Source organism: Eptesicus fuscus, chromosome 23 (genome assembly GCF_027574615.1).
Source record: "Eptesicus fuscus isolate TK198812 chromosome 23, DD_ASM_mEF_20220401, whole genome shotgun sequence".
Classification (NCBI taxonomy): Eukaryota; Metazoa; Chordata; class Mammalia; order Chiroptera; family Vespertilionidae; genus Eptesicus; species Eptesicus fuscus.
The window spans coordinates 23,892,809-23,916,491 of NC_072495.1; the positions used below are offsets into that span (position 1 = coordinate 23,892,809).

At 41.8% G+C, this 23,683-nt stretch overlaps 1 protein-coding gene and 1 long non-coding RNA gene across 4 annotated transcripts in view; one reads left to right on the plus strand and one right to left on the minus strand.

Annotated features, from left to right (window-relative positions):
• Window positions 1–23,683, plus strand: part of LOC114231877 (uncharacterized) — a 47,131-nt gene that overhangs the window by 4,171 nt on the left and 19,277 nt on the right. For both annotated transcript variants that reach the window (XR_003617873.2, XR_008555251.1), the window contains exon 2: window positions 22,389–23,658. This is a non-coding gene — a long non-coding RNA (uncharacterized LOC114231877). The remainder of the gene's footprint in view (window positions 1–22,388; window positions 23,659–23,683) is intronic.
• TTC28 (tetratricopeptide repeat domain 28) overlaps window positions 15,168–23,683 on the minus strand; it is a 392,003-nt gene continuing 383,487 nt past the window's right edge. For both annotated transcript variants that reach the window (XM_028146798.2, XM_008142485.3), the window contains 2 exons: window positions 22,043–22,150; window positions 15,168–20,671 (listed from right to left, as the gene is read on the minus strand). In XM_028146798.2, coding sequence (XP_028002599.2) covers window positions 19,041–20,671; window positions 22,043–22,150 — 1,739 coding nt within the window. In that variant the 3' untranslated portion in view covers window positions 15,168–19,040. The remainder of the gene's footprint in view (window positions 20,672–22,042; window positions 22,151–23,683) is intronic.

A 23,683-nucleotide genomic window follows, 5' to 3' on the forward strand; every position in this document is an offset into this window, starting at 1 on the left:
CAATAGAAAAATACCTAGGAATGAAGTTAATGCAAATGTTTTAAAGTTATAGGAAGACAACTTTATGACTTTCCTAAAATATACAAATAAAGACCTGAACAACACCCTTGATGATAAATATTACTCTACAAACTGGGAATAGAAGGGAACTTCCTCAATGTGATAAAGGGCATCTAAGAAAAATCCACAGCCAGCATCATCCTTAATGTGAGAGACTGAGTGATTTCTCTCTTAAGATCATGAGCAAGATAAGAATGCCCCTTTCCCCTCTTCTATTCAACATTGTACTGAGGTTCTTGTCAGTACAGTTAGGCAAGAAAAAGAAATAAAAGGCATCCAGATTGGAAAGGAAAAGGTAAAACTATCTCTATTTCCAAATGTCATGGAGTAGACTATGGAAAACCCTAAAGAATACACACAAAAAAAGAACTAATAAGTTCAACAAGATTGCAGGATGTAAGATTAGTATACAAAAATCAATTGTATTTCTATTCCTTGCAATGAACAAACCAAAATGACCTTGAGAACATAATTCTATTTATAGTAATATCAAAAAGAATAAAAGACTTAGGAAGAAAGCCCCAAATGAGGGTGTCAGCAAGGCCATGCGCCCTCTGAAACCTCCGGGGGAATTCTTCCTTCTAGTTTGCTGGCAATCTGTGGTGTTCCTTGATTATAGGTGCCTTATCCTACTCCTCCACCCTCACATGGCATTTCCCTGTATCTCTTCATGTCATCTTCCTTCTGTGACACCAGTCATGTTGGATTAGATCCCACCTTGATGACCTCATCTTAACCTTCTTACTTCTGCAAAGATGCTATTTCCAAAAAGGTCACATTCAGAGGTACTAGGGGTTAACACTTCAATGTTTTTGGTTTTCCTCTTTAAGGAGTCTGGATATTCGTGATTCAAAACTTGGAATGTTTAGAAATATCTTCTTCAAAATGAGAAGTTTTTCTGTTAGGTACTTATAAAAGGTGCCAATTCTATGGGCCATTTTATTGTGTTAAAAACGAAACCTAGAAATAACTCCAAATTTAGATTCTTATTCTTTACCGTTAGGGAATATGGACAGAAATGCAAATGTCTATCATTTAGTTATGATAAATCCAACCTTTGGAACCACCACTTGGTGCTTGATTGTGCTAGAGGAGTATTACAGAAAAACAATAGCTTTCATTGTCATTTTTCAGGCATAATTACAGTAATAGAATTGAATAAAATTAGTTGATGAAGATAGGATTAAGGTAATATTGTTTTGATTTGGTTATATTTTATTTTTCCATGTATGCATTTATAAACATAATATGATTCACAAAAAGGAGTAGATTATTAGTTCATAGGGCAATATTATGTCCTTTTCATGATCAGTTGAGTAAAAATTCTCAATTTAAGTAAGATCTACTTTCTGTGAACTGTGGAGACAGTCAGTGAATTCATAGTGCTTCTCACCATTTTCATTTTTTTTAATGTATATATTTCTTTATTGATTTCAGAGAGGAAGGGAGAGAGAGAGAGAGAGAGAGAGAAAGAAACATCAATGATGAAAGAGAATCATTGATTACCTCCTCCTGCACACCCCCTACTGAGGATCTAGCCCGAAACCTGGGCATGTGCCCTTGGCAGGAATCGAATCTGGGACTCTTCAGTCCGCAGGCCACCGCTCTATCCATGAGCCAAACTGGCTAAGGCCAGAGTGCTTCTCAAATTAAGAAATTTAGAACATCCTGGTATTTCCTTAAGTCATGTTGAATGTTCTGATTGGCAAATTATTCTATAATATAATGCTCTGAAAGAGGTAGTCTAAGCTTATCCGGAAAAAAAGTAGGGAAATATTTGTTTGTTTATCTGTTAATCATATTCTAATCCTAATGAATTAAAAATTTTACTTTCATGATATAATTTTAATGTTTAGCCAAATTTTCAGAAAATGGAAAGTAGAGATACTATTCATTGTCATTTTGCCCTTTAAAAAACTTTTTAATACAAGATTAGCAAGATATTAGAGCTGTGGTAATTAGATTTCTTTCAGGATAATAAACCATTAAAGTTTATGAGTCACATTAACAGAAAGACCTCTCAGTTCCACCATTTCCCTTTATCAATTCATTCTACAATGAACATAAAATCCTCTGCCTGGAGTTCAGAGCACAGCAAGGGAGAAAGGGAAAAGCCAGAACAGAAAATAGTAAGTGGGAAATGTTTGGTATCTCTCTATTTCTCTCTCTCTTTCTCTCTCTCGAGAGTACACTTATTAAAGCTGGAGACAATGAAACAAGGAAGGGCTTAGGATAGAAGAAGCAACAGGAGAGAGCCTAGGTGGGGCTGCTTTGGCTCACTGAGAAGTCACAATAAAGGGGGCTTTGGAGATAGCTTCAGGGGGGTTAGCCCGGGATGGGCTGCTGCTGCCCATTGCTGCCCTGGTTGCCAATCTCTGTGAGGTCCCTTAGAGTTTAGGAGACGCAAGGCTGAACCAGAAGAAGAGAGGGAAGGGAAAGGCACAGGCATGCTTCTGGGAGGAGTGCGCCCAGTAACCTTTTGATCCTGAAGCTGAGTGCACTGCTGGGAACAGCAGAACTTGCCTGGGGTGAGCCTTCTCTCAGTGGCTTAGTAACTAGTTTGTGGTCTGAAGGATTCAGGTACTCTGCACATTTCTTTTCTGGACATCATCCCAGAACCTTCTTAGTTATTTAAAAAAAAAAAAAGTTAATAGAGCAAAGAGGAAGAGAGCCCTGGCTTTTTGTGTGGGAAGATTCACTTGATCATTCCTTGGTGTCAGGGGTGGTGGGTGGAAGCCTCCTGAAAGAGCAGGGTGTGGGCCACAGGCCAAGACTCTGGGTACAGAGAGTGGATGTCACCTGTCATGGGTATTGACTGAAAGAGTTTCTCAGTGACAAGAGCGCCATACTGCTCTATTCCATCCTACTTAGAGGGGCCCTTGGGAGAAGACTAAGGCAGAAGCTGTGTGAATGATCACAGACCACAATGTGATAAAACCCTCCAGTGAATGCACCTCACTTATTTTCTTTCTTTGCCCTCCACATTACTTGATTCTTATTTTCGTTATTATGGATTTTATTCTGTACTTTTATTTAGAACATCTCAAAACCCTTTGGAAGCTGAAGAATATGGATGTATATGTATTTCAGCATGCATTATCTTAACAAGAATATCCAAATTGATAAACATATCCAAATGGGTTTTTAATGATTTGTGGAAAGCATTTTGCAAATCTTAATGCATGTGGGTTTTCTTTCAAAAGAATTCTTTGATTATAGATTTTCAAAGAAAAAAAAGCCATTGTTTGCAACTTATTCTTCAAAAAATGCCAAATGCTCTTTTGTGGCCAGGAAGATGTATCAAAAACGTATCCTTCTATAGAAACGTCAACATCCTTCTGTGAATTGTAAAAGTTTGAAAAGTCCCATAAGTAATTCTATATGTGTTGGGATCTAGATAGGAATGGGGGTTGGGAATTGGGATGATCTCAGAAAGCAATCTGGCATCTATTCAATCAGTTGTGAAGTCGTTGGCATTTTTAGAACCCTGCACAAATAAGCACTTTTACTGATTTTTTTTAAAAGATTAAAATTAACTTAAAAACTTAAAAAGCCAAAGTGAGCAGCAACAAGCATTTATTTGATATCATAAAAAATTGTAATCCGGGGGCATAGATTAACGCAGAAACCCAAATTATGTCCCAATTTGGCAAGGGGTTTTTATGAGAAAGGGAAGGAAAGTAATTAATAGAAGGAAGCGATTTTTATAGGTGCTAGCTAATAAGCTAAGTTATTTTTTAGCTATATATGGAGGTGCTGATTCTAAGGAATGTCCTTAAATTTCAGTCCTCTTAGTCAGGATGTCTGCAAACAGTTGTTTGGAATATAGTGTTAGTTTGGCCCATTCCAAAGGTTATTTTGCCTAGTTCAAACATTCCAAAGGCTCACAAGAATCAAGACCTGCAAGGTATTTTTACCTTCATTTTGAAATGACTTCATTTATATGTTTTCTCATTAAAATCCAAGTCAGCATTCTTTAGCCCACATAGCCAACCTAAATGAATTTTTTATTTTTCAAACAGTTGGTTTTGCCCAAAGGCTAAGAAAGAAACACCTCTACCCTATTACCTCTGACAGGAAACTTTAAACCCTTATCCTATACCTCATCTGCTATGTGTGCATGACTCCCAATTAAAAATATAATTTTTTTGTTGGTTAGTTAATTTTTTTGTTGAATATGTGTAGCTCTTTGCAACTATGTGGCAAATAGCCTATATATTGTTGCTCATCAATGCTGGTTGATAGCCAACTTACACAGTCTTTCAAGATGTATTAAAGCTTTATCAGTTATTCAGATCTGGATGAATTATCAGTTTGGTCAGATTCCAGATGAAATTAATAGATTTTGCTACACTGTCAAAGTTAGTCAAATGTTTTGGAAATTATTTGTCAATGCAGTAAAAGTTTATCTGATACTAGAGGCCCAGTGCATGAAATTCGTGCACAGGTAGGGTCCCTAGGCCTGGCTGATGATCAGGGCCGATCTGGTGGGGCGATCAGGGGGCCCCCGCTGGCACTCCCCTTGGCTGGCCTGGGGCCTGCGGACTGGGGCAGCTCCTGCGTTGAGCGGCTGCCCCGTGGTGGTCAGTGTGCCTCATAGTGACTGGTTGTTCTGCCGTTTGGTCGATTTGCATATTAGGCTTTTATTATATAGGATTGCCTGCATAGAGTTTCCTTATGAGTACATTTTTCAGAAAACATGTTTTAGCAATATTTTTATTTTAACCAATTTGGATGGAATTTTTTCAACTTAGATTATTAACATTTTTCAGTAAAAACGTTTCAGACATAAAGGAAAGGAAATAACATAATGAAAATCCATGTCTACCATCTATCCTAGGAAATAAAGCATTACAAAGACAGTTGAAACTGCTGGTATATTCTTCCTACATTGTATTCTCTCCTCTTACTTGCCCTGTAAATTTGCTGTTATAATTCCCATGCATATCTGTAATAGATTATTTTTACTCATCATTGTTGATGAGGTTTATCCATGTTGCTATGTATAGCTCCAGTTCATTCTTTTTTAATCGCTATACATTTCATTATTCTCTTCTTGGTGGGTATTTAAGTTGATTTTAACATTTTGCTGTAATAATACCATATGGACATTCCAATAGGTCTCTTCTTGTACACATGTATGTGTTTTTCTAGAATATGTATTTATGAGTTAAATTGCTGAGTCACAAGGAGTAAACATCTTACATAGTTGTTCTCAAATTACTTGCCAAAATGTTTATACAGTTCACAGGCCAGTGGTGTTGTAGAATGTCTTTCAGTTTGAGTTTGATGTTTCCTCATGATTAGATTCAGGTTGTACATCTTTGGCAGGAATATCACAAAAGTAAATGCTGTGATCTTCTCTGTGTAACCAATAAGGACCGTCATTATAAAATGGCACACGATTCCAATTTGTCCTATTTCTAATTATGTTTATTTTGGTCGTTTTGTTAAAATGATGTTTGCCAGGCTTCTCTAGGTTTTTCTCTTTGTAATAGGTAAATATTTTGTGGAGAGGTACTTTGAAACAATGTAAATATTCTATTCTCCACATCACTTCCAGCCACCTTGGGATAACAGGGTCCAGACTTCCCCTAAGCTCTTAAACAATAATGAAAATCTGACAGAATATGGGAAACAGTAGTTTTGAGATATTGGATGCTAAGCAGTGCTAGATATTGATCTCTCAAATGAGGTGAGCCCCATGATTGCCCCAACTTACTGTAAGACCTCACCACAGTGAAGGGAACTCATACAAGCTCAATGGTCTCTGTGAGTTGAGGTTGAGGATTTGGGGAGGTCAACGTGACTAGAATTCACAGGACAGAGTACTAGAGAGGAGAGAGCTGCATAGAACTCTGGCGATCTACCAAGAGTTCTCAAGTCTTGAGCACATTGGTGAGGAAACTACCTGAGATGGGATAGAAGCACCACAATGAGCAGGCAGAACAATGTGTGGAGCTCACATGTATGAGAATAGGTCATGTTTTCACCAGCCAGAGTGGAGAAACTTCATGATAATACAGGCATTGAATAGGTTCTCAGAATGCAGTCACCTCAGTGGTAGAGCTGAATTAGCCTTGGACTGTAGGCTGCTTAGGTCCAAACCTAACAAAGCTTAAAAGCAAGCCCCGAAAGGATCAGATGTAACCATGTCCCAGAACAAAGCACAAAAATATTTAAAGGAATACCCTCCCCTTAAAAGTCCCACACCCTACAATGTAAAAGTTACAGTGTCCAGCAGTAGCTACCAGGGATGCAAAGTAGGAAAATAATAACCTTTACTGAGGAGAAAATTCTTCTAAAACTGATAAGAAAGGCACAGATGATAGGATTAAAGAAATGAGGACACTAAGACAGCAAGTATAAGTATACTTAATATTTTCTGGAAGATAAGGAGAGCATGAACATGATAAAGAGTAACATGGAGCCTGGGCCAGCTTAGCTCAGTGGATAGAGCATCCGCCAGTGGAATGAAGGGTCCTGGGTCCAATTAAGGGCACATGCCCAGGTTGCAGGCTCCATCCCCAGAAAGGGGTATGCAAGAGGCAGCCAATCAATGATTCTCTCTCATCATTGATGTTTCTATCTCTCTCTCCCTCTCCCTTCCTTCTGAAATCAATAAAAACATATATTTTTTAAAAAGTAACATGGAAAACCTTTAAAATTTTTTCCACAGATCGAAACTATCTTGTTCCTCGTCGAACTTTGTCTATTCATTTTTTGAAATATCAGTATGGATTTATGATTTCCTTATTTATTCAATGCAGTATAATTTGTTTCTAGCATTATTTATTTTGATATTGAAATTATACCTGATCTGGCCAGTGGTAGCCCCTTTAAGTTGTCATCTGTGCACTTTTGACATGTCCCAATCATTCTTTGTGCACTTTTTAAGGTTCTACTACACAAAATGTTCCACCCCTGGAGTCAGCTATTTCCCAAGGAGCCCTGGTTTCTTTTAATGGAGACTAGTATTTAGAAGCCAAAATCTGAGTGTTGCTGCTGCCAGGCTCTCCCAATCAGAGGTAGGGAATAAATCTGTATGTCTATCAGTCAGTTGACCCATCAATTGGTAAATGTAAGCCATGAGTTTACATCAATACTTCCAATTCCAATCCAATACTATTTGGATTCGTTCTACCTTTCTATATTTGCAACTCCATTTCCAACAATGAGAAACCTTACTCGCATTATCGTTAATATTAACCTCTGTCCTGGATGGATATTCCCCCCACCCACTCAGGCCCAGAACACCACGTGGGGCCACTGTCACCACTCCAGGTGGTGGTCCTCCTCAGCCAGCCTGTGCTCTGACATCCGGCACTTCCTTCCGCACCCCTCTAGGAGGCTCTCCTCCCTGAGGGAACTGTTATCTCCCTGGGCCACTGTGTTCCTCCCCCTTGTTTGATACCTGCCTTGCTCAGAACCACCTCAGGCTTTTGTTCTGAATGTTTTGGGAGGGCCAAGAGGGGAAGAGAGTTTAAGATGCTTTTTGATATGCAGAGGTGAATTTCCTTTCTGATTTATGATTTTTTTTGTGTCTTATTTAAGAAATATTTTCTTTGAAATTATAAAAATATCTGTACTAATAAAAGGGTAATATGCAAATTGGTTGGGACACCCTTACAGTAACAACCGAACAGCAGGCTGCATGGGGTGACCAGGCCAGTAGGTGGGTTAGTGAGGGACGACCAAACGACTGAACAGCAGGCTGAGTGGGGCGACCAGGCCGGCAGGGGGGTTAGTGAGGGACGACCAAACAACTGAACAGCAGGCTGCGCGGGGCGACCAGGCCGGCGGGGGCGGCGGGGGGTGGGGGGGTAGTTGGGGACAACCAGGCCGGCAGAAGGGGGCAGTGAGGGGCGACCAGGTCGACAGAGGGGGAACAGTGAAGGGCAACCAGGCCGGCAGAGGGGGGCAGTGAGGGGTGACCAGGCTGGCATGGGGGGCAGTTGGGGGTTACCAGGCTGGTGGGGGGGGCAGTGAGGGGCGACCAGGCTGGCAGGCAGAGGCAGTTAGGGGTGATCAGGCTGATGGGGACGGGGGGGGCAGTTAGGGGAGATCAGGCAGGCAGGCAGGTGAGCAGTTAGGAGCCAGCAGTCCCAGATTGTGAGAGGGATATCTGACTGTCGGCAGTTGGACATACTCCGAGGGGTCCCAGATTGGAGAGGGTGCAGGCTGGGCTGAGGGGAACCGTCCCCCTCCCCCTGTGCACGAATTTCGTGCACCGGGCCTCTAGTTCTTCTATAAAACTTATAAAAGTTATTTTCACATTTAAGGCTTTAATTCACCTGAAATTGATTTTTGTATATGGGAAGAAGTAGGGATCCAGTTTTTTTTTTTTTTTTTTTGATGGGTATATATTATGAAATGGGTTATAGCAGTACTATTAACTAGTTCATATTTTGATATATGAACTATTATTGATCTGTTAACTAAGAAACTGATCTGCAGTTTTCACTTCTATAATATCAAGATTCCATATCATGAGTCTAATTCTGAGCTTTCTCTTTCATTTCTGTACTAATCATTACCACACTATCTTATTAACCATTATTTTTCATTCAGCCAGAGTCTAGTCAGGAAAACAAACCTCTAAGTATTTCAAGCAAGAGCAGATTTAGTCTGGAGAATTGGGTGTTTACAAAAGCAGTAGCAGGCCTAGAGGGATAAAGGTTCAGGAAGTGACTGCTACTTCTCATATTTGCCACTAACTTTCAGGAAGTCAGGAAGGTGCAGAAACTACAGAAAATCTCTGGAAATAATCAGTTGTCACCAATACTTAGGCTGGTGATGTACAGAAAACACCCGAAGGATGCTGCAAAATCTCACATCTATCTGCTGAAGTCCATCAGGTATTTGCCAATCCTTGACAAAGGTGCAAAAGTGTACTTCTGCCTTCATTATATGAGTGTCTTTGAGAATCTAACCAGAAATCTGCTGGCAGGATCGGGGGAAATGTAGCTCCTGACATCCAGCCCTGTGAGTAGAGGAGGGCAGGGAAGGGGCATGAGGGCATGAATTGCCTAAGGCATCCTGGCACAGATTCTTATTAATTAGTCTCATTATCTGGCAGAACAGTACTCTCCCTCCCTGTACCTCCCCTTCTCCCCTGCTCATATTGTCATGGCTATTCTGAGTCCATTGCATTGCCATGTGAACTTTAAGATGATCTTGTTAAATGTTATGAAAAACTCAGGATTTTAATTGAACTTACACCTAGTTTTCAGACTGATTTTGGGTTCATTGACCTGGGGGAAGGAAGGCCCCAACTGGCAGCTGGAAGGCCCCAATCAGCCCTTATTGCTGGCCAGGCCTAGGGACCCTACCCGTGCACAAATTTCATGCACCGGGCCTCTAGTATACAAATATCTTTCTTTATTCACTTGCTGTCATTTGTGTCCTCGGTTTACCTGACTCTGTAGCCTCCCTCCCTGCTCCAATTCTAATTTCTTTTATACCATAGATTCAGACATCTAAGGCCATTAAATCAAAAGGGAAAAAAGTCTCATTTAAGTTATCCCAAGTGGCCAGTAACTGAACATGGAACTGTAGAGTGGCCTGAAACTTGTCTACGTCAGGGACTTCCTTTGTTTCTCTCAAGGGGCCTTTGCATCTGTTCTTTTCACCTTTCTCTACTGCTGGCTTCCTCTGCTCACTCACAGTTTCTGCACCTCTGTATGCTGATTGCACATACCCAATGCTCGTCCCACTGACCTCAGTTTTCATCGTTACCTTTTGGCTTTCACTTCAGCTGCAAAGAACTGATCTAGTCAGGATTCCCTGGGTTGGTTCAGGAGAAAAGGAATATGATTGCAGGGACTTTTCCTAAAGGTCTGACCCCCCACAGGGTTTGTTGCCCTTCTCTGGCCTAGTCAGCTGCAGCCAGGAGAGTAGGTTCTTCCACATAAAACACCACTGCTTCTGTGTGCTGTCTCATCCCTCAGGCCTGGGCCGAGGCAATTCTTAGGAGGGGGAGGGGCACATTAATTGGCATTCTCACTCTTCAAGCTGTGTGAATAGTGTGTAATATAGGAGAGAATGATATCTAATTAAGGGAAGTGCATCAGCTTACTTTTATGGACTTTTTAACACCTACTTTAACTTTCTGCTTATTTATCTTTTATTGGGAATATGTTATATATCACAACAAACCCTCAGCAAATATTTATGGAATGAATGACTTTTGAAATAAATAAGAACTACTTCTTTTTGTATTTTTGGCTCAAAAGAAAACAGCTGCACTTCAGAAAGCTCTGTATCTTCTATAATAATAAAAGCGTAATATGCTAATTAGACCGGACATCCTTCCGGGGCTGCTGCTGCGAGGGCCAGGGCGGCAGCTAGGGCTACTGCCTCGGCCCTTGGAGCCCCTTGCACAAATTTCGTGCATCGGGCCTCTAGTAACTCGATAAAAAACAAAACAGACTTTGGCCAAATGCTGCTGGGCAGATTAGAAATCAAATTCATTTACCTGCATTTACTGGTCCCAATTATTTAAAAGGGTAAACTCTGAGTTCTGTTGGGATCTAAAGTTATTTAAGAATTTTAAAACTTTTTATTTAATATAAGTATATTGAGAATATTGATATTTTTAAGAATGTTATTGTTCCCTAGAGCCCAAATGCACAATTACTATACGTTTAACAAATATTTTGAGATTGGATGTAAATTCATTTGAGAGACAAACTGTTTTTTTAATGCCTACATGTCCTTTAATGTATTTGGACCCAGATGTTTTGGCCTCATTTGCTGGAGTGGATACAGCATTAGCCTGTCAGTTTCCTGCTGTTTGCCATTATTTAGTGTTATTAGAGGCTGTAAGCATGCATACTCTGGGAAAGTTGAAGAAAGGCTTTAAATTGAGAAAAGTACCAAGTTGTGATCCCTGTCCAGAAATTCTGAGATTAAAAACAAAGTGACTATAAATAAAACATTAGAATATTAACATTAAAAAGCAGCTGTAGTAGCTCAGAGCAGTCCTGCTTATATGTCTTTTGTATTAGCTATCAGTTGAGGTCCTCAAGCACATAACCAAATCTTCATTAAGGGCCATTCTCTCCTTCCAGGGAAGCATCTAACACAACATGTATTCCACAATTGGCTATGCAAATTCTTTAGCAGTAATAGAGAACATAAATTGTGTTTCCTAAGGTAATAGGGACTGCACTGTTGTGCTAACCTTGCATCCTTAGATTTGCTCTATGGATTATTGTACTACAGTCGATTTCTACTTTAACAGTAATACAGGATATAATTCTTCTATTGTTTCTTAAGAAATGGTAGAACTGCTTGGAATTTCCTTTACATTGATATACATATTTCATTGTGCTTGTAATAGGAGTATAATAGATTTGCTTCTTGTCTAGTTACAGTATAAACCATAGAATTCAACCACTCCAGTTCTCAGGGAAGTAACGTTCTCCATAATTTAACACTTATTTGTTTTCCATATATAAATGTGTTTATAGATGCCCCTTAGGGCCAGAGCTCCGCCCTGTAACTAACACTAGATCCACATTCAATCTGTGTTTTCTTAGTTTTAAAAATACAGGGATTGAAGGGCCAATATTTTTTTATTTTTTTTTTAGGATTTTTGTCTAGGTTAATAAATGAAATGGGCCTATTTTTTTTTTTACATTATTAATCTTAGAATTAAGAAAAATATCATGAAATGATTTGAATTTTTTTTTATTTTCTTAAACAATTTTAAAAGATAGAGATTAGCTGATCTTGTAAGTTTGGTGAAATATGTGTAAAACCATGTGGGCCTGTAATTTTGGAGAGTTGGATAAAGGGCAAGGAATTGTGATTACCATTTCAGTTTTATGGGCTTTGGTTTCTTTTTCTTTCTTCCACCAGAACTTTTAATAATTTTATCCTAAAAGTTTATATAATCGAATTTATTTCTGTATAGTTGCTAATGATACTTTTCATTTATACTTTTTAATGTTGTTCTTACCCCCACACCCGCCCTGCATCTGTCTCAGTTACCCCGCACTTAACCAACCCAGTCCCTGTCTCAGTTGGCAGAGCCCGGGCTGGGCTGCCGTATTTAGGCACATCACGGTGACTAAATACACGTGGAGGCTGGGAACATGGGCGAGTACCTGTGTGTCCCATCTATGCCACTAAAATCCCCCACCTCAACTTCTTTACCCTGATACAAGCAAAATGCTTTTATTTCTGGGGTCCATATCTGACCCTTAGTCAGAGGGCCATGACTTTGAGGAAAGCCCTGGGCATTGGGGTCACAGCTCTGCTGTGCAGAGTGAGATGGGCAGTGATATGCCCTGTTAATGTGGGCTCCAGGTGTGTAGGGGAGGAACCTGGGGCATCCCATGCAACATGCAGTTCAGGGAGGGCTGCCTGTTGGGGGAGAGAGGACAGGGAGTCAGGGCTCTTGGGGCTCTCTAGGCCACTTATTCATTTTCCAATTGATTATGAAATAGTTTATATCTGTGAACAAGTTGAGTAATATGTAGTTACTTATATAACACTCCTGATTCTAATACCATAGCTTCCCTCCCTGAAATGCACCACTCTCCTTCAGCTGAGATTCAGCATTCCCTGCATTTCTAAATACCTCAACAATGTTTGTATGCCAACACCATATTAGGTCTTATTTTGCATTTTTGCATATATGGGCATAATATTTTCTTCTTTTTTAATCTTTGCTGCATCTTTAGCTATCCCCACTTCTCTCTCTCTCTCTCTCTCTCTCTCTCTCTCTCTCTCTCTCTCACACACACACACACACACACACACACACACACACAATCAACCTTCCCAACAATTAGTGCATTTTGTCTTTTTGGCAAACTTTGCCCTTGTTGATCTTCTATATTGTCTTCTTGTTTAATTTCTGACCATTCTTATTCCCTTTCTTCTTTTCTCTCTGGGTTTGCTGTTTTGCTACCTTCTTGGATTGGTCACCAGCTCAGTGGTTATTACTAGTTCCTAACGTACACCAGTGCACTAGCATCATAGTCACTGAAGGAGGAACACACGAGGCCAGAATGGTGAGGGAATCACGAATTTATTCTATCATCCGCACACAAGGTGACTAAACCTAGATGGCTCCAGCACCCAGTGACAGGAGTCAGCGCTTTTAAAGGACTTTCGGTGGGCTTTTTCTGGGCGGAGACTTCTTTATGCAGACCGGAGTGGAGAGAATGGAATGTGGTCGCAGCAAAGGGAATGTCCATAGTGAAATGACCTGAAAAGCCAGTTCCCGGGGGAGGGGTATTGATTCAATTGCTCAATCAAACCCAACCCATAGCACTGCTGCTCAGGATGGGCCTTCCTTGGCTGGGGCTCATACAGTTATGTATTTTGAATATTATTACCCTTGAATATAAACATTTAGGGCTATACATTTTTCTTTAAAATGCCACTTTAGGTACATCCCATCAGCTTTCATAGGATTTTAAATTAATCTTATTCTTAAACTATCCCACCTGCGGGGCGATTGATTGGGGCCAGCCCCTTCCCCGCTCCCTCAGCGCCTGGGAGCTGGGCAGTAGCCCTGCTGCTGGTCGTGGTCTGCGGGGCGATTGGGCCCCCGCTCGCACCCGCCGTGGCCTGGTGCTGCCCGCTCACCTGTTCCACCATCCCACCATGGTCCCGCTCTTGTCGGAGCCCTTTACTGCCATAGCTGCCAGCGCTGCGTTGGCAACACCTCCCACGTTCCGTGCCACCCCCTCGTGGTCAGTGCACATCATAACGAGCTGAGCGGTTGAACTCCCAGTCTCCCTAACTCCTGGTCGAAAAACCACCTGAGGGGACAATTTGCATATTAGGCTTTTATTATATAGGAGGATTCCATGTGTGCTTGTGAAGAGTATGGATTCACTATCAGAGACCAGGCTCTTTCCATCTCATAAGCCTGTTTGCTGAATTTGTATAAACCTACTATATGCTTTCTAACTTTCTGTTTCCTCTATCAATAATTGAGAGTAGAGGGTAGAATCTCAAAGTACGATAGTGTAGTTTTCCAAACTTGTAGTTCTGCCAATTTTTACTTTATGAATTTTGAAACTATATGGTTATCTGCATATCAATTTAGAATTTTGCCTTTCTGCCATTATTTAAACATTAGAATATGAGTCTTCTGTTTTTTATTGGTGACTTTTACTTTAATATCTATTTTGCTGATCCTTTTATTGTCAACCTTTTAGGGCCATATGCTTTGGTGTGTGTTTTTTTCCAAATAGTATATAGTTTCTTAAGGAGCATGTGGCGTATTGCTATTGCTTGTCGATCTCCTTTTTAATTATTTATTTTACTGAAATTTATAATGATTATTGGTCATTTTTCTTACATCTTATTTTGTATTTGTCTTGCTTTTAAAATAGTTTTTGTTGCTGTTCCCTCCTTTTTTCTATTTCTTTAGATCAATCAAGTTTTAAAAACTTCACTCATTTTTCATCCCCCAGCTAGTTTGGAAGTACAGCCATCTATTTCTATTTTTGTGGGTGATTATGTACATTTATTTAATTTACTCTAAAAAGTATCCTACTCATCCCAAACAACCTGTAATACTTTAACTTCCTTGTTTTACATGTTATCATCTAGTATTTTAATTTTTTATTGTTACCCAAATAAGTCAGTACTCTGTTTATACAGTCAATATTTGTTTTGATTTATTCACATTTACCTAGTTTTTTGTTCACTAGTCCTTCATGCTTCTCAGACTTTCACATGTAGGGATGTTTTCATTCTTTCTGAAATACTTTCCTTGGAAGTTTCTTTCGATATAGGGATCTGGTTGTAATGAACTCTGATTTGTTTTGTCTAAACACTTAATATAACTAGAATTTTCTGGTCCTCCAACTATGATCACAGAAGATCAGAAGCATTTAACATCTAAATAGCCACCCACTAACAGATACCTAGTGCCTTGGGGCTAGAGAAGCCTGCATGCAGATTGGCCTGCTGTCCACTCTCTTCCTGGCCAATGTGAGGAGGGTCCAGCGTATTTACAAAGATAAACCTCTAGACAGAGATACATGCTTATTGACACATGACCACTCTGTGCACTACAAAGACACTTAGAAAGTGTGGAATGTGTATAGAAAGTGATTCAGATACAGGACTTGAAACCGAGGGAACTCATGCTTTAATAGACACTGAAATCACAAAAGAAGGCCAAGTGCCTAGCAATCTCAATAAAAATATGAAGTTCTTTTTACATGATAAATTTCATAATATAAAAAGTTTAATGCCATCTGGAAACTGTAATTTACAAAAATGTCCACATAGGCCAAAGATGGCTAACTCTGCATACAACGGGTGTGAGTGCCAAGTGGGGAAGGGGTCTGAGGAGGGGAGAGGCGACCACATGTGTCCTTACATGGAATATCTTTGAAGGATCTGGCACAAACAAGGGCCCAGTTCACAAACCACAAGTACAATCATTTTAGATAAAACAACAAAATATGTGATGAAATATTATACAATTTTCACTTTCTGCCTACTTACTAAAAACAAACCAGATTATTGGGTGATATTTTTTCCAGCCTGAAGTGAAACTAACAAAGTGACAGTTCCCCTTGTGGTGGGAGGTGGCGGGACAGGCAGGCACCATACTGAGACTTGCTACCATGATCACCTACTGAGAGTCACTGGGACAGGGTCAGGATAGGGACAGTGTGTGCAGCACCTGGTCTCCTGCTGAGACCCAGCAAGTATCAGTGTGAACCATGATTTTTTTCCAAATGGATGGAGGTGAGAATTTTTTCATTTTACTACACACTAATGTAAATTTTAGTAGCTAATTGTGTCTTGGTATTTTGACTTAGTTAAAAGGCAAAGTAGTTGAGTAGTTCACTGGTGAGAATTAAGGTAGACTCTACTACTACCTTGCTTTGTGGTCATACCAAGGTTTCTAGGAAAGGGAGATTTTATTGCTTGTGTTCAGTGTATTTGCATCTGATGAGTACAGTAGGGGCAGGGCATTCCAGTTTCCTGAGCTGAAATCTAATTGTATCCAATGGGATTTGAATATGGAGAAGAAAAAGTAATTTTTGTAAATTTTACCCACATCCATGGACTCCTTCCAAAGTGGAGCAAAAAGCCAAAGACTATGTATGGAGCAGTCATTCGCTTCTGTCCATGTGACTCAAGAGTTCTCATGAACGCCAATCGATTTTGTCTATAATCTGACAATTCCCCTTGATTGTAGAAACAACACATTATTCTAATTGTGTTTTCTGTTATCTATACCAGGAGTCAGCAAACTTTCTTAAAAGGCCAGGTATTTAGATATTTTAGGCTTTGTGGGCCAAGAGGAAAAAAATCAAGAATATTATGTGGGTATTTAGATAACTATTTAAAAATGTAAAATCCATTCCTAGCTCATGGCTGTAAAAAAAAAAAAACACAAAAAAACAGACCTCTGACCAGATTTAGCCTGTGGGTTGTAGTTTGCCAACTCTTGATCTGTACAAAGAAATCTGTGAATTACCCAATCTCACACTTTTTAAGTGCATACTTTTTTTTTCAGTGTAGCCTGAAAAATTCACTCTGATTTTACATCCATTTTATTCCTGTAGAAAACACCAAGAGTGACAGTAAACATAAAGAAGCAACGACTCTACCGTGATTTTTTGTTTGGTCCTATTATTATTTCATCATCTCAGCTTTCCCTCATTGTAGCTTATATCTAGAACAACAACAAAAACCACATATACCATTTGGCTTTTCAACATGAAACCTGTAACAACAATGTACGTAGGACTGAAACCAAGTTAGGGTCCACGAATTCTCCTAGCTGGCTTGCTAACCACGGGAAGCAGTGTGGTGTGGTGGAGGGCATGAGCTAGAGGTGGGCAAATGGGGCAGCAGCCTTGTCCTCATGGACAGAGCACAGACCCCAGGCCTTTTGTCCAGGGATCCTTGGCACTTGGGAAAGAGGCTGAGATTTGCTAAGAAAGGAACAGCCCGACTATCTACATATAGATTCAGAAATTTACTTTGAGGTTTAGTTTTCATAATTGAGAACCTGATTTTATTATCTAATGCACAGTGCTATAAACTTGGCTTTCATTTGCTACACTAGTACTTTTATTACCACTTACTTTTTTTCCTACTGACATAAAGATAACCTTATAATTGCTTGCTTCTTTATAAAGTTGTTTCTCTTCCAGTATTAGATCAGGGTTAGACTGGGACAGCCTTATTGTGTGCTTTGTGGACATGGCTGTTGGGTTAAATCCAAAAACCTCTATGACATAGAGAAGAATTAACACAAATTGAATAAATATTATCCATTCCTCTTTTCAGAGTATACTGAGGAACAGGGCAAGTTGTCAGTGTATGTTTATAAAGTGAGATCCCACCCAAGGTTAAAAACTCTCCCTGTGGGTCTTGATGTTCCTGTCCTCTGCCAGGCCCCTCATGTCCACTCCCTCCCTGTGCTGTTGGTGCCCGGGCGAAGCTCACCTTTGTGTGATACAGTATATCCTCACAGTGAGGATGGTAGGCTTTTCGTTTTAGAATTACCTAAGAGAGGCTTCTTTAAACTCTCCAATTAAACTTAGTCCCGAGAGGACTTCCAGCATTTCATTTCTTTATTCGGATATGTTAAAATGTCACCTCTCTCTAGACTCTTATTTTTGTCTCTTCCCAGCTTGGCAACACCTTCAGGGATGTACGTTTCCCTATTCAGCAGTATTTGGATGTAAATCTCACCGAAGGCCCTGCTTCTCAGGCTATGGACATTTAAGCCTTCTGTGGGAGCGGAGGGGGCTTGTCCTTCAGACATAGGAGCAGGGGGCCCCCGGTCACAGCTAAAATGAGGGTCCCTGTGTGGCTCACAGACATGGGATGCTGGGATTGTGGGAACCTGGCCACAGAGTTAGAAGTGGTTTTAGAGGCCTGGAGATGGGAAAAGATAATAAAATTAAGCAGCTAATAAAGGGAATAGGAGCTGGAAGGCTAGATTCTGGTTAAATCTAGTTAGCCAGAGGATTTTTTTTTTTTTTTATTTTTTTTTTTTACTTATAAGGAAACTGAATAATTTCAGTCTTTCCACCCCAAAGCTTGATAATTACTTATTGATGACTATTCAAAATTTGACATTTTAAAAAACTTTCTGAGCTTTTAAAAATAATAGCTATAAATGCAAAGTACTATTGATAATAAAACCAAGTTGTTTATCCACATACAAAAAAGTCAGTAATGTTTTAAAAGCACAAAGTTGCATTTTAAATCGCAATTGCATAGTTCTGAAATGCCTGGATAAGAGTTATATAAATTTTTTAAGAAAATTCAAGTTTGGTTGACAGTGGGCCCCAAGGATATTTGTAGAGCTCAACAAAACCAAGTTCAGGATGGAAGCGCTGTTTTGATGTGAATTATTGCATTGTTACTGTGATGTTACAATATCATGAGACCAAAACTGCTACAATTTAATTTAAAATCATTGGCATTTTTTAAACCATTATTCTGTTTTTGGCTAATATAACATTTTCATGTAGAATTCAAGTTAGAGAGATTTTATATATCCCACCCCCAGCCAGCACCTGAAAGCCTTAAAAAAGCTCTATTTGTATTTGTATTTCTGTGTATAAAAGGTACTGCATATATACCTCTTAGCAAAATATGTGCTCCCTTTCCTCTCCCCACCCCAGAACCCTGGCCATTTTTAATACAAAAAACCTGTTGAAGAATCACATCAAAGATGAGAAGCAGAGAGTTCAAAGGTAAACATTTGGTGAAGTGTGTAGAAAATTCCATGAGCCTCCTGTACCAATCCCACAGAAGTCCTGGCTTTTGGTGAATCTGGCCCAGGGAAGCCACCATCTGTGTGGGTGTGGTGGTGATGTCCGGGCGTGGTGGTGCCCTTGCCTGGAGTGCACCCTTTGTGAGAGCTGGTGGCTTTGGGGGGTGACTGCACTCAGACAAGGAGTAGGCCAAGCGAACGACAGGTCCTCTGCAGGCTGCTGCACTGAGTCCCTGGGCACAAAGATGCTTTAGCATTTAGAGGAAGGAAAAAATCTTCCTGGGGACAGAAACTTGTAGCCATTGCCGGAAGGAAGTCTCAAAGGGCGTGTGGGGGCTGCAGCAGGAGGGCCGGCGGGTGGTGGCAGCGTGCTCAACGTGGTGGTCTCGCTGCGCCAGTGTCCGTTGGGAGGGGCTTTTTGTGGTGTTTCTCTGTGTTGTTGCAAAGACAGCTCCTTGAGTTCAAGCTTGTCTACGCCTTCCTCCTTCTTGTTGTGCCGAGGTGACAGATTTAACAGACTGAGGACATCTCTTTTGGAAGTCATCGTTCCAGGGGTCCCCCGGAATATTTTCATGGGTCCTGTGGAATGCTGGGGTGTGCTCTGCCAGAACATCTTCAGGTTGTGCACAGCCTGCACCTTTTCATCAATGGCTGCCATTTTCAGTTTGTCAATGTCGGGGGCATCAGCTGGACTCGAGCGAGCGGAACCAGCTGAGGAATAGGAGAGAGCTGGGGACGGTGCACTACCAGCAGGAGAGTGGTGGCCTGAGCTTGGGGACATGTTCCTTGGTGATTTGGAAATGTGGGCACTGTAAGGAGAGCTGGGATACTTCAGTTTAAAGAGAGGCTGGTCAGTCAGGGAAGTCTGGGAATCAGAGCCGGGTGATGGGCGGCCACTATGCTGGCTCGGGCTGTCTTTGATGGACACCTCCAAGGTGGTGGGGCTGCTATATCCTGAACTCACCTTGGGCAGGGATGAGCTTCTGGCTGGGGGCTTTGGTTTAACAGTAATTGGTGATGGCTGACTCTTCTGATGGGAGAGGGTAGGCCTGCTGAACGCACTTGTTTCTGATGCTCTGAAGACGGCAGCATTATTTGGCATGGAAATGCCATCTTCTGGGTTATTATTCTTGCTGGTCTGACTGCCACCCCTTTGAAGACGTTCCACTGCAATAAGATGACTTTGTGTCTCCTCTAGAATTTTCTGGGCCAACTCTTGTGGATCCAGCTTTGGGTTGCTTTCTTCTTGGGATTTCACAGTGCTATCTGTTTCTGTGCTAGACTGATCTGATTCTCCTGTATCTGAACTTGCTAGTTTTCCAACCTTTTGGAAGGGTGAGTTTGGGCTGGGAATCAGAGTCATTTTAACTGGAGAATTTGGAGTACTTATGCTCCCCTTGGAGCTTATAGAAACTTTCACACCTCCAGTTGTCCCTACTCGGGACTGTTTGTAATCTGGTGAGAAGCGTGTCTTTCTGTTTTCTTGGTAAGCTGCCAAAGGCTCAGTGCTAATGATGGAAAACCCTTCATATTCTTCTTCATCTTTGCTGCCTGTAGGGCGGGTCTGGGGGGATAGCTGGCTCCGAGGCAGGGTGGATCGCTGTGGGTAAGCATTCTTGGACCTGTCATAGTCCTGCCGTCCTCGGGGACCTCCACCTTCTGACCCACCCTCGGGCTTAGAGACAAAGCTCATTGAGGAGGCGATAGAGCTCAGACTGTACACAGAGATGGCGTCCGAAGCGATGCTCTCTGCACCGGTGGGAGAGAAGGGAGGGTGCTGGTAGCCCAAGGGCAGGGCATTGGAGACAGACTGGGCCGAGGCCAGGGACTCCAGGGAAGACGAGCTGTCTAGGCTGAGGCGCTTGGGCAGCTCAGTAGAATCTAAGACAAAACGTATGTACCCAGAGGGCAGTTAGGATTCTATATGGCTTTTTGATTCTATATTGATTTTTTCTTTCAGAACCACAAGCATCTTTATATGCATAGGAGCTAGTAAAGAATTATACAAATGCTACTTGAATTCATCTTGTAATTCTGAAAAACACAGTCCTGTTGGGAAAAGGACATCTTACACAGGGAAACACCCTAGGAGACCCCGCCACCATGCACTCTCCACTCTGCTCCCTATCTCCTGGGACCCCCACGTCTGCCTCCTGCTCTGACCGCACGCAGCCGGTAGGCAATCTATGATGCCCCCTGTCCTAGAACCAACCCCCCATCCCTCCAGCTCTGGCCCTATCGCTGCACATTCCAGCAGCCTCGTCAGGAGTCACTCTCCGCACTGCCTCTCCTCCACTTTCTCTTAACCAAGTCCACTCAGGCTTTTGTCCTCCCAGTTCTCGTAAAGGTCACCAATAACATCCATGCTACCACATCAGTGTTCACTCCTCAGTTCTGCAGTCGATGGCACCCTGCCTTCTTTGATGACTCCTTCCCAGGCCTCTCCTCATCTTTGTGACCTTTGAACCCTGGCATGCTCACAGTCCACTTCCTTCGGACCTGTATGCACACATGCATCTTCACCATAGCCTCTCCCTGAACTCTAAACTCGAGAGCTGCCTATGTATGTGTCTAATGGATACTTCAAAACTGAGTATGTCCGCTCTAGCCTGGTGGCTCAGTTGGTTGGAGCGTCGTTTTGTACACCAAAAGGTTGCAGGTTCAATCCTGGGTTGGTGCGCATATGGGAGGCAACCAATTGATGTTTCTTTCTCTCTCTCTCCAATCAATAAAAAACATATCCTTAGGTGAGGATTAAAAACAAAACAGAGTACGTCCAAGATGAAACGCAAACTCATTTTTCCTGCTACTTTCAAGGTTTCAGCAAAAGGTATTCCCTTCTGGTAGTTGTTCCAAAAAAAACAGGGTATCACCTTTGATGTCTCTATCTGACATACATTCTTCAGTAGATCCTGTTGGTTCTGCCTTCAAACCATGGCTACCTTCCGAGCCAGCATTTCGTCTTCACTTTGTAGCCAGCTTGGCACACTCCTCCCTATTCTGTCTGCTCTACGGCCTCTGTTTCACTTTGTAGTCCAGTATACTCCGCTTGTTTTCTTCATAGCACTTGTCAGCACCTCATCTAATGTACTACATGTATTTTAATTGCAAGTTCCATAAGAGCAGGGAGTTGCTTTACTGCTCTTGAACAGACCCTAACACATACATGATTCTTCACATTTCTTTCCCCTTCCTAAAATGTTGCTAGATGTGCTGGTGTCTGACCCCAGGGGCGCTGGGCAGAGCTCTTACCGAAAAGGGCGAGCAGGGACTGGAGTGCAAAGTGCATGGTTCTTCGACTGGCTTGTTTCCCAGTTTTCAGGATTACTTCCTCTTGACCAACTTCACAGAGATCAAAACCTAGAGGAACAAAGAGTATAAACATCTGCTTCCTTAGGGAAGAGTCCATATCCTGAAAAGGATGAGAGCTGTACAGTGTCATGGGAACCCCCTCAGACCCCTCCACAGGCACCCTGCCTGGGACTCCCGAGTCCCTTCATAGAGCATTGGCCGCTTTCCTGCCTGAACTGACTTCTTGAGAGCTGAGGGTTGGAATTAGTAAGGCTCATTAACCTTTGTTTTCTCCATTCTTTTGTAGAACAGTCCACTTAAAGGAGTCAGTCCAGGACAAAAACTGGCCACTCTCTTTGGCATTGAGTCTGGTATGCAGAACTGGTGCGTGGGAAGGTGGAAGCTTCTCAGTGGCAAGGACGATATCTTCATACGTGGTCAGTGTCTGCTGCTGAGAGCTTTGGAGTGAGCTGTGATGGTGGAGAATCTGAACCTGCTCTCTCGGCTGAACCACCCTGCAGGGACTCCACTCTGCCAAAGCCCAAAAGGGGCTGCTCCCCGAATCTAAGGATCTGACTTGGGGCACAACAAAGAGCATGAGCCTCCTGAGCAAGAGGTTGGCTGAGCTGTTGCCACAGCACTCCAACTTCTTAAGTAAGAGACGCTGCAGAGGCACCCAGTGCATCGCCCCAGGAAGAACTCGGGAGGAAGAAGCCCAACATGCTGTGATGAAGGGCTGTGTCCACAGAAAGGCATCGCTAAGCAAGAATTTAGGGCCTGCAGAGCCTTCAGCATGGAGAATCTTCACTCAGCCTCCTCAGCAGTCACTGAGCTCCGCTAACCACGCCAACGCTTGGTGGTGAAGGCCCGGACGCAGGCACCTGTGAAACCAGGCCCTTTCCCTCCTTTGCTCTCACCGTTCCAGTGATAGAAATCTGTAATCTACAATGCCGCCACGTCAGCATGCTGTGCCTTTCATGGCGGAGAGTGTTTACTAAAGGAGAAATTTGTGTCTGTTCTTACTCAAGGATTCTGATATTGGGGTAACACTGTCTTTACTTTGGGAATTAGGTTTATTCAAAGAGCCACTTAGCATTCTGGTTGCTATGGGACATTTTCGTCCATGAATCATAAACAACCCCTGAAAGCAACAGGAAAGTCTCAGCATTTAAAGACAAATTAATATAAATGTAATATTTTAGTTAGAAACCTCTACTTTTACCAAAATGATTCTAATAGAACTCAGTCCTCTAAATAACTAACAGCCCTGTGATGGATTTTGATGGCATGTGTTTCATATTGAAGACTAGAAAGAGGGTATCTTTCAGAGCCTTGGAGCCCTCAGAGTGAGGGAGCCACATCTCTAGATGCCCTGCCTGCAGAGACTCCTCGCTGCCACGCAGCCCTACTCAACCTCAGTCCACAGGATCTGGAAATTATAAGTATGAGCCTTGAGTATTATTGGGATTTGGAAAGTACAGAGAAGTAGAGAAACATCAAGGAAAATCACCCACAATCCCAGCACCAGAGAGCCAGTGACACACCTGACAAAGGGCATCGAAACATCCAGTTCACAGGTAAGGTCTGGCTCCACCACACCTA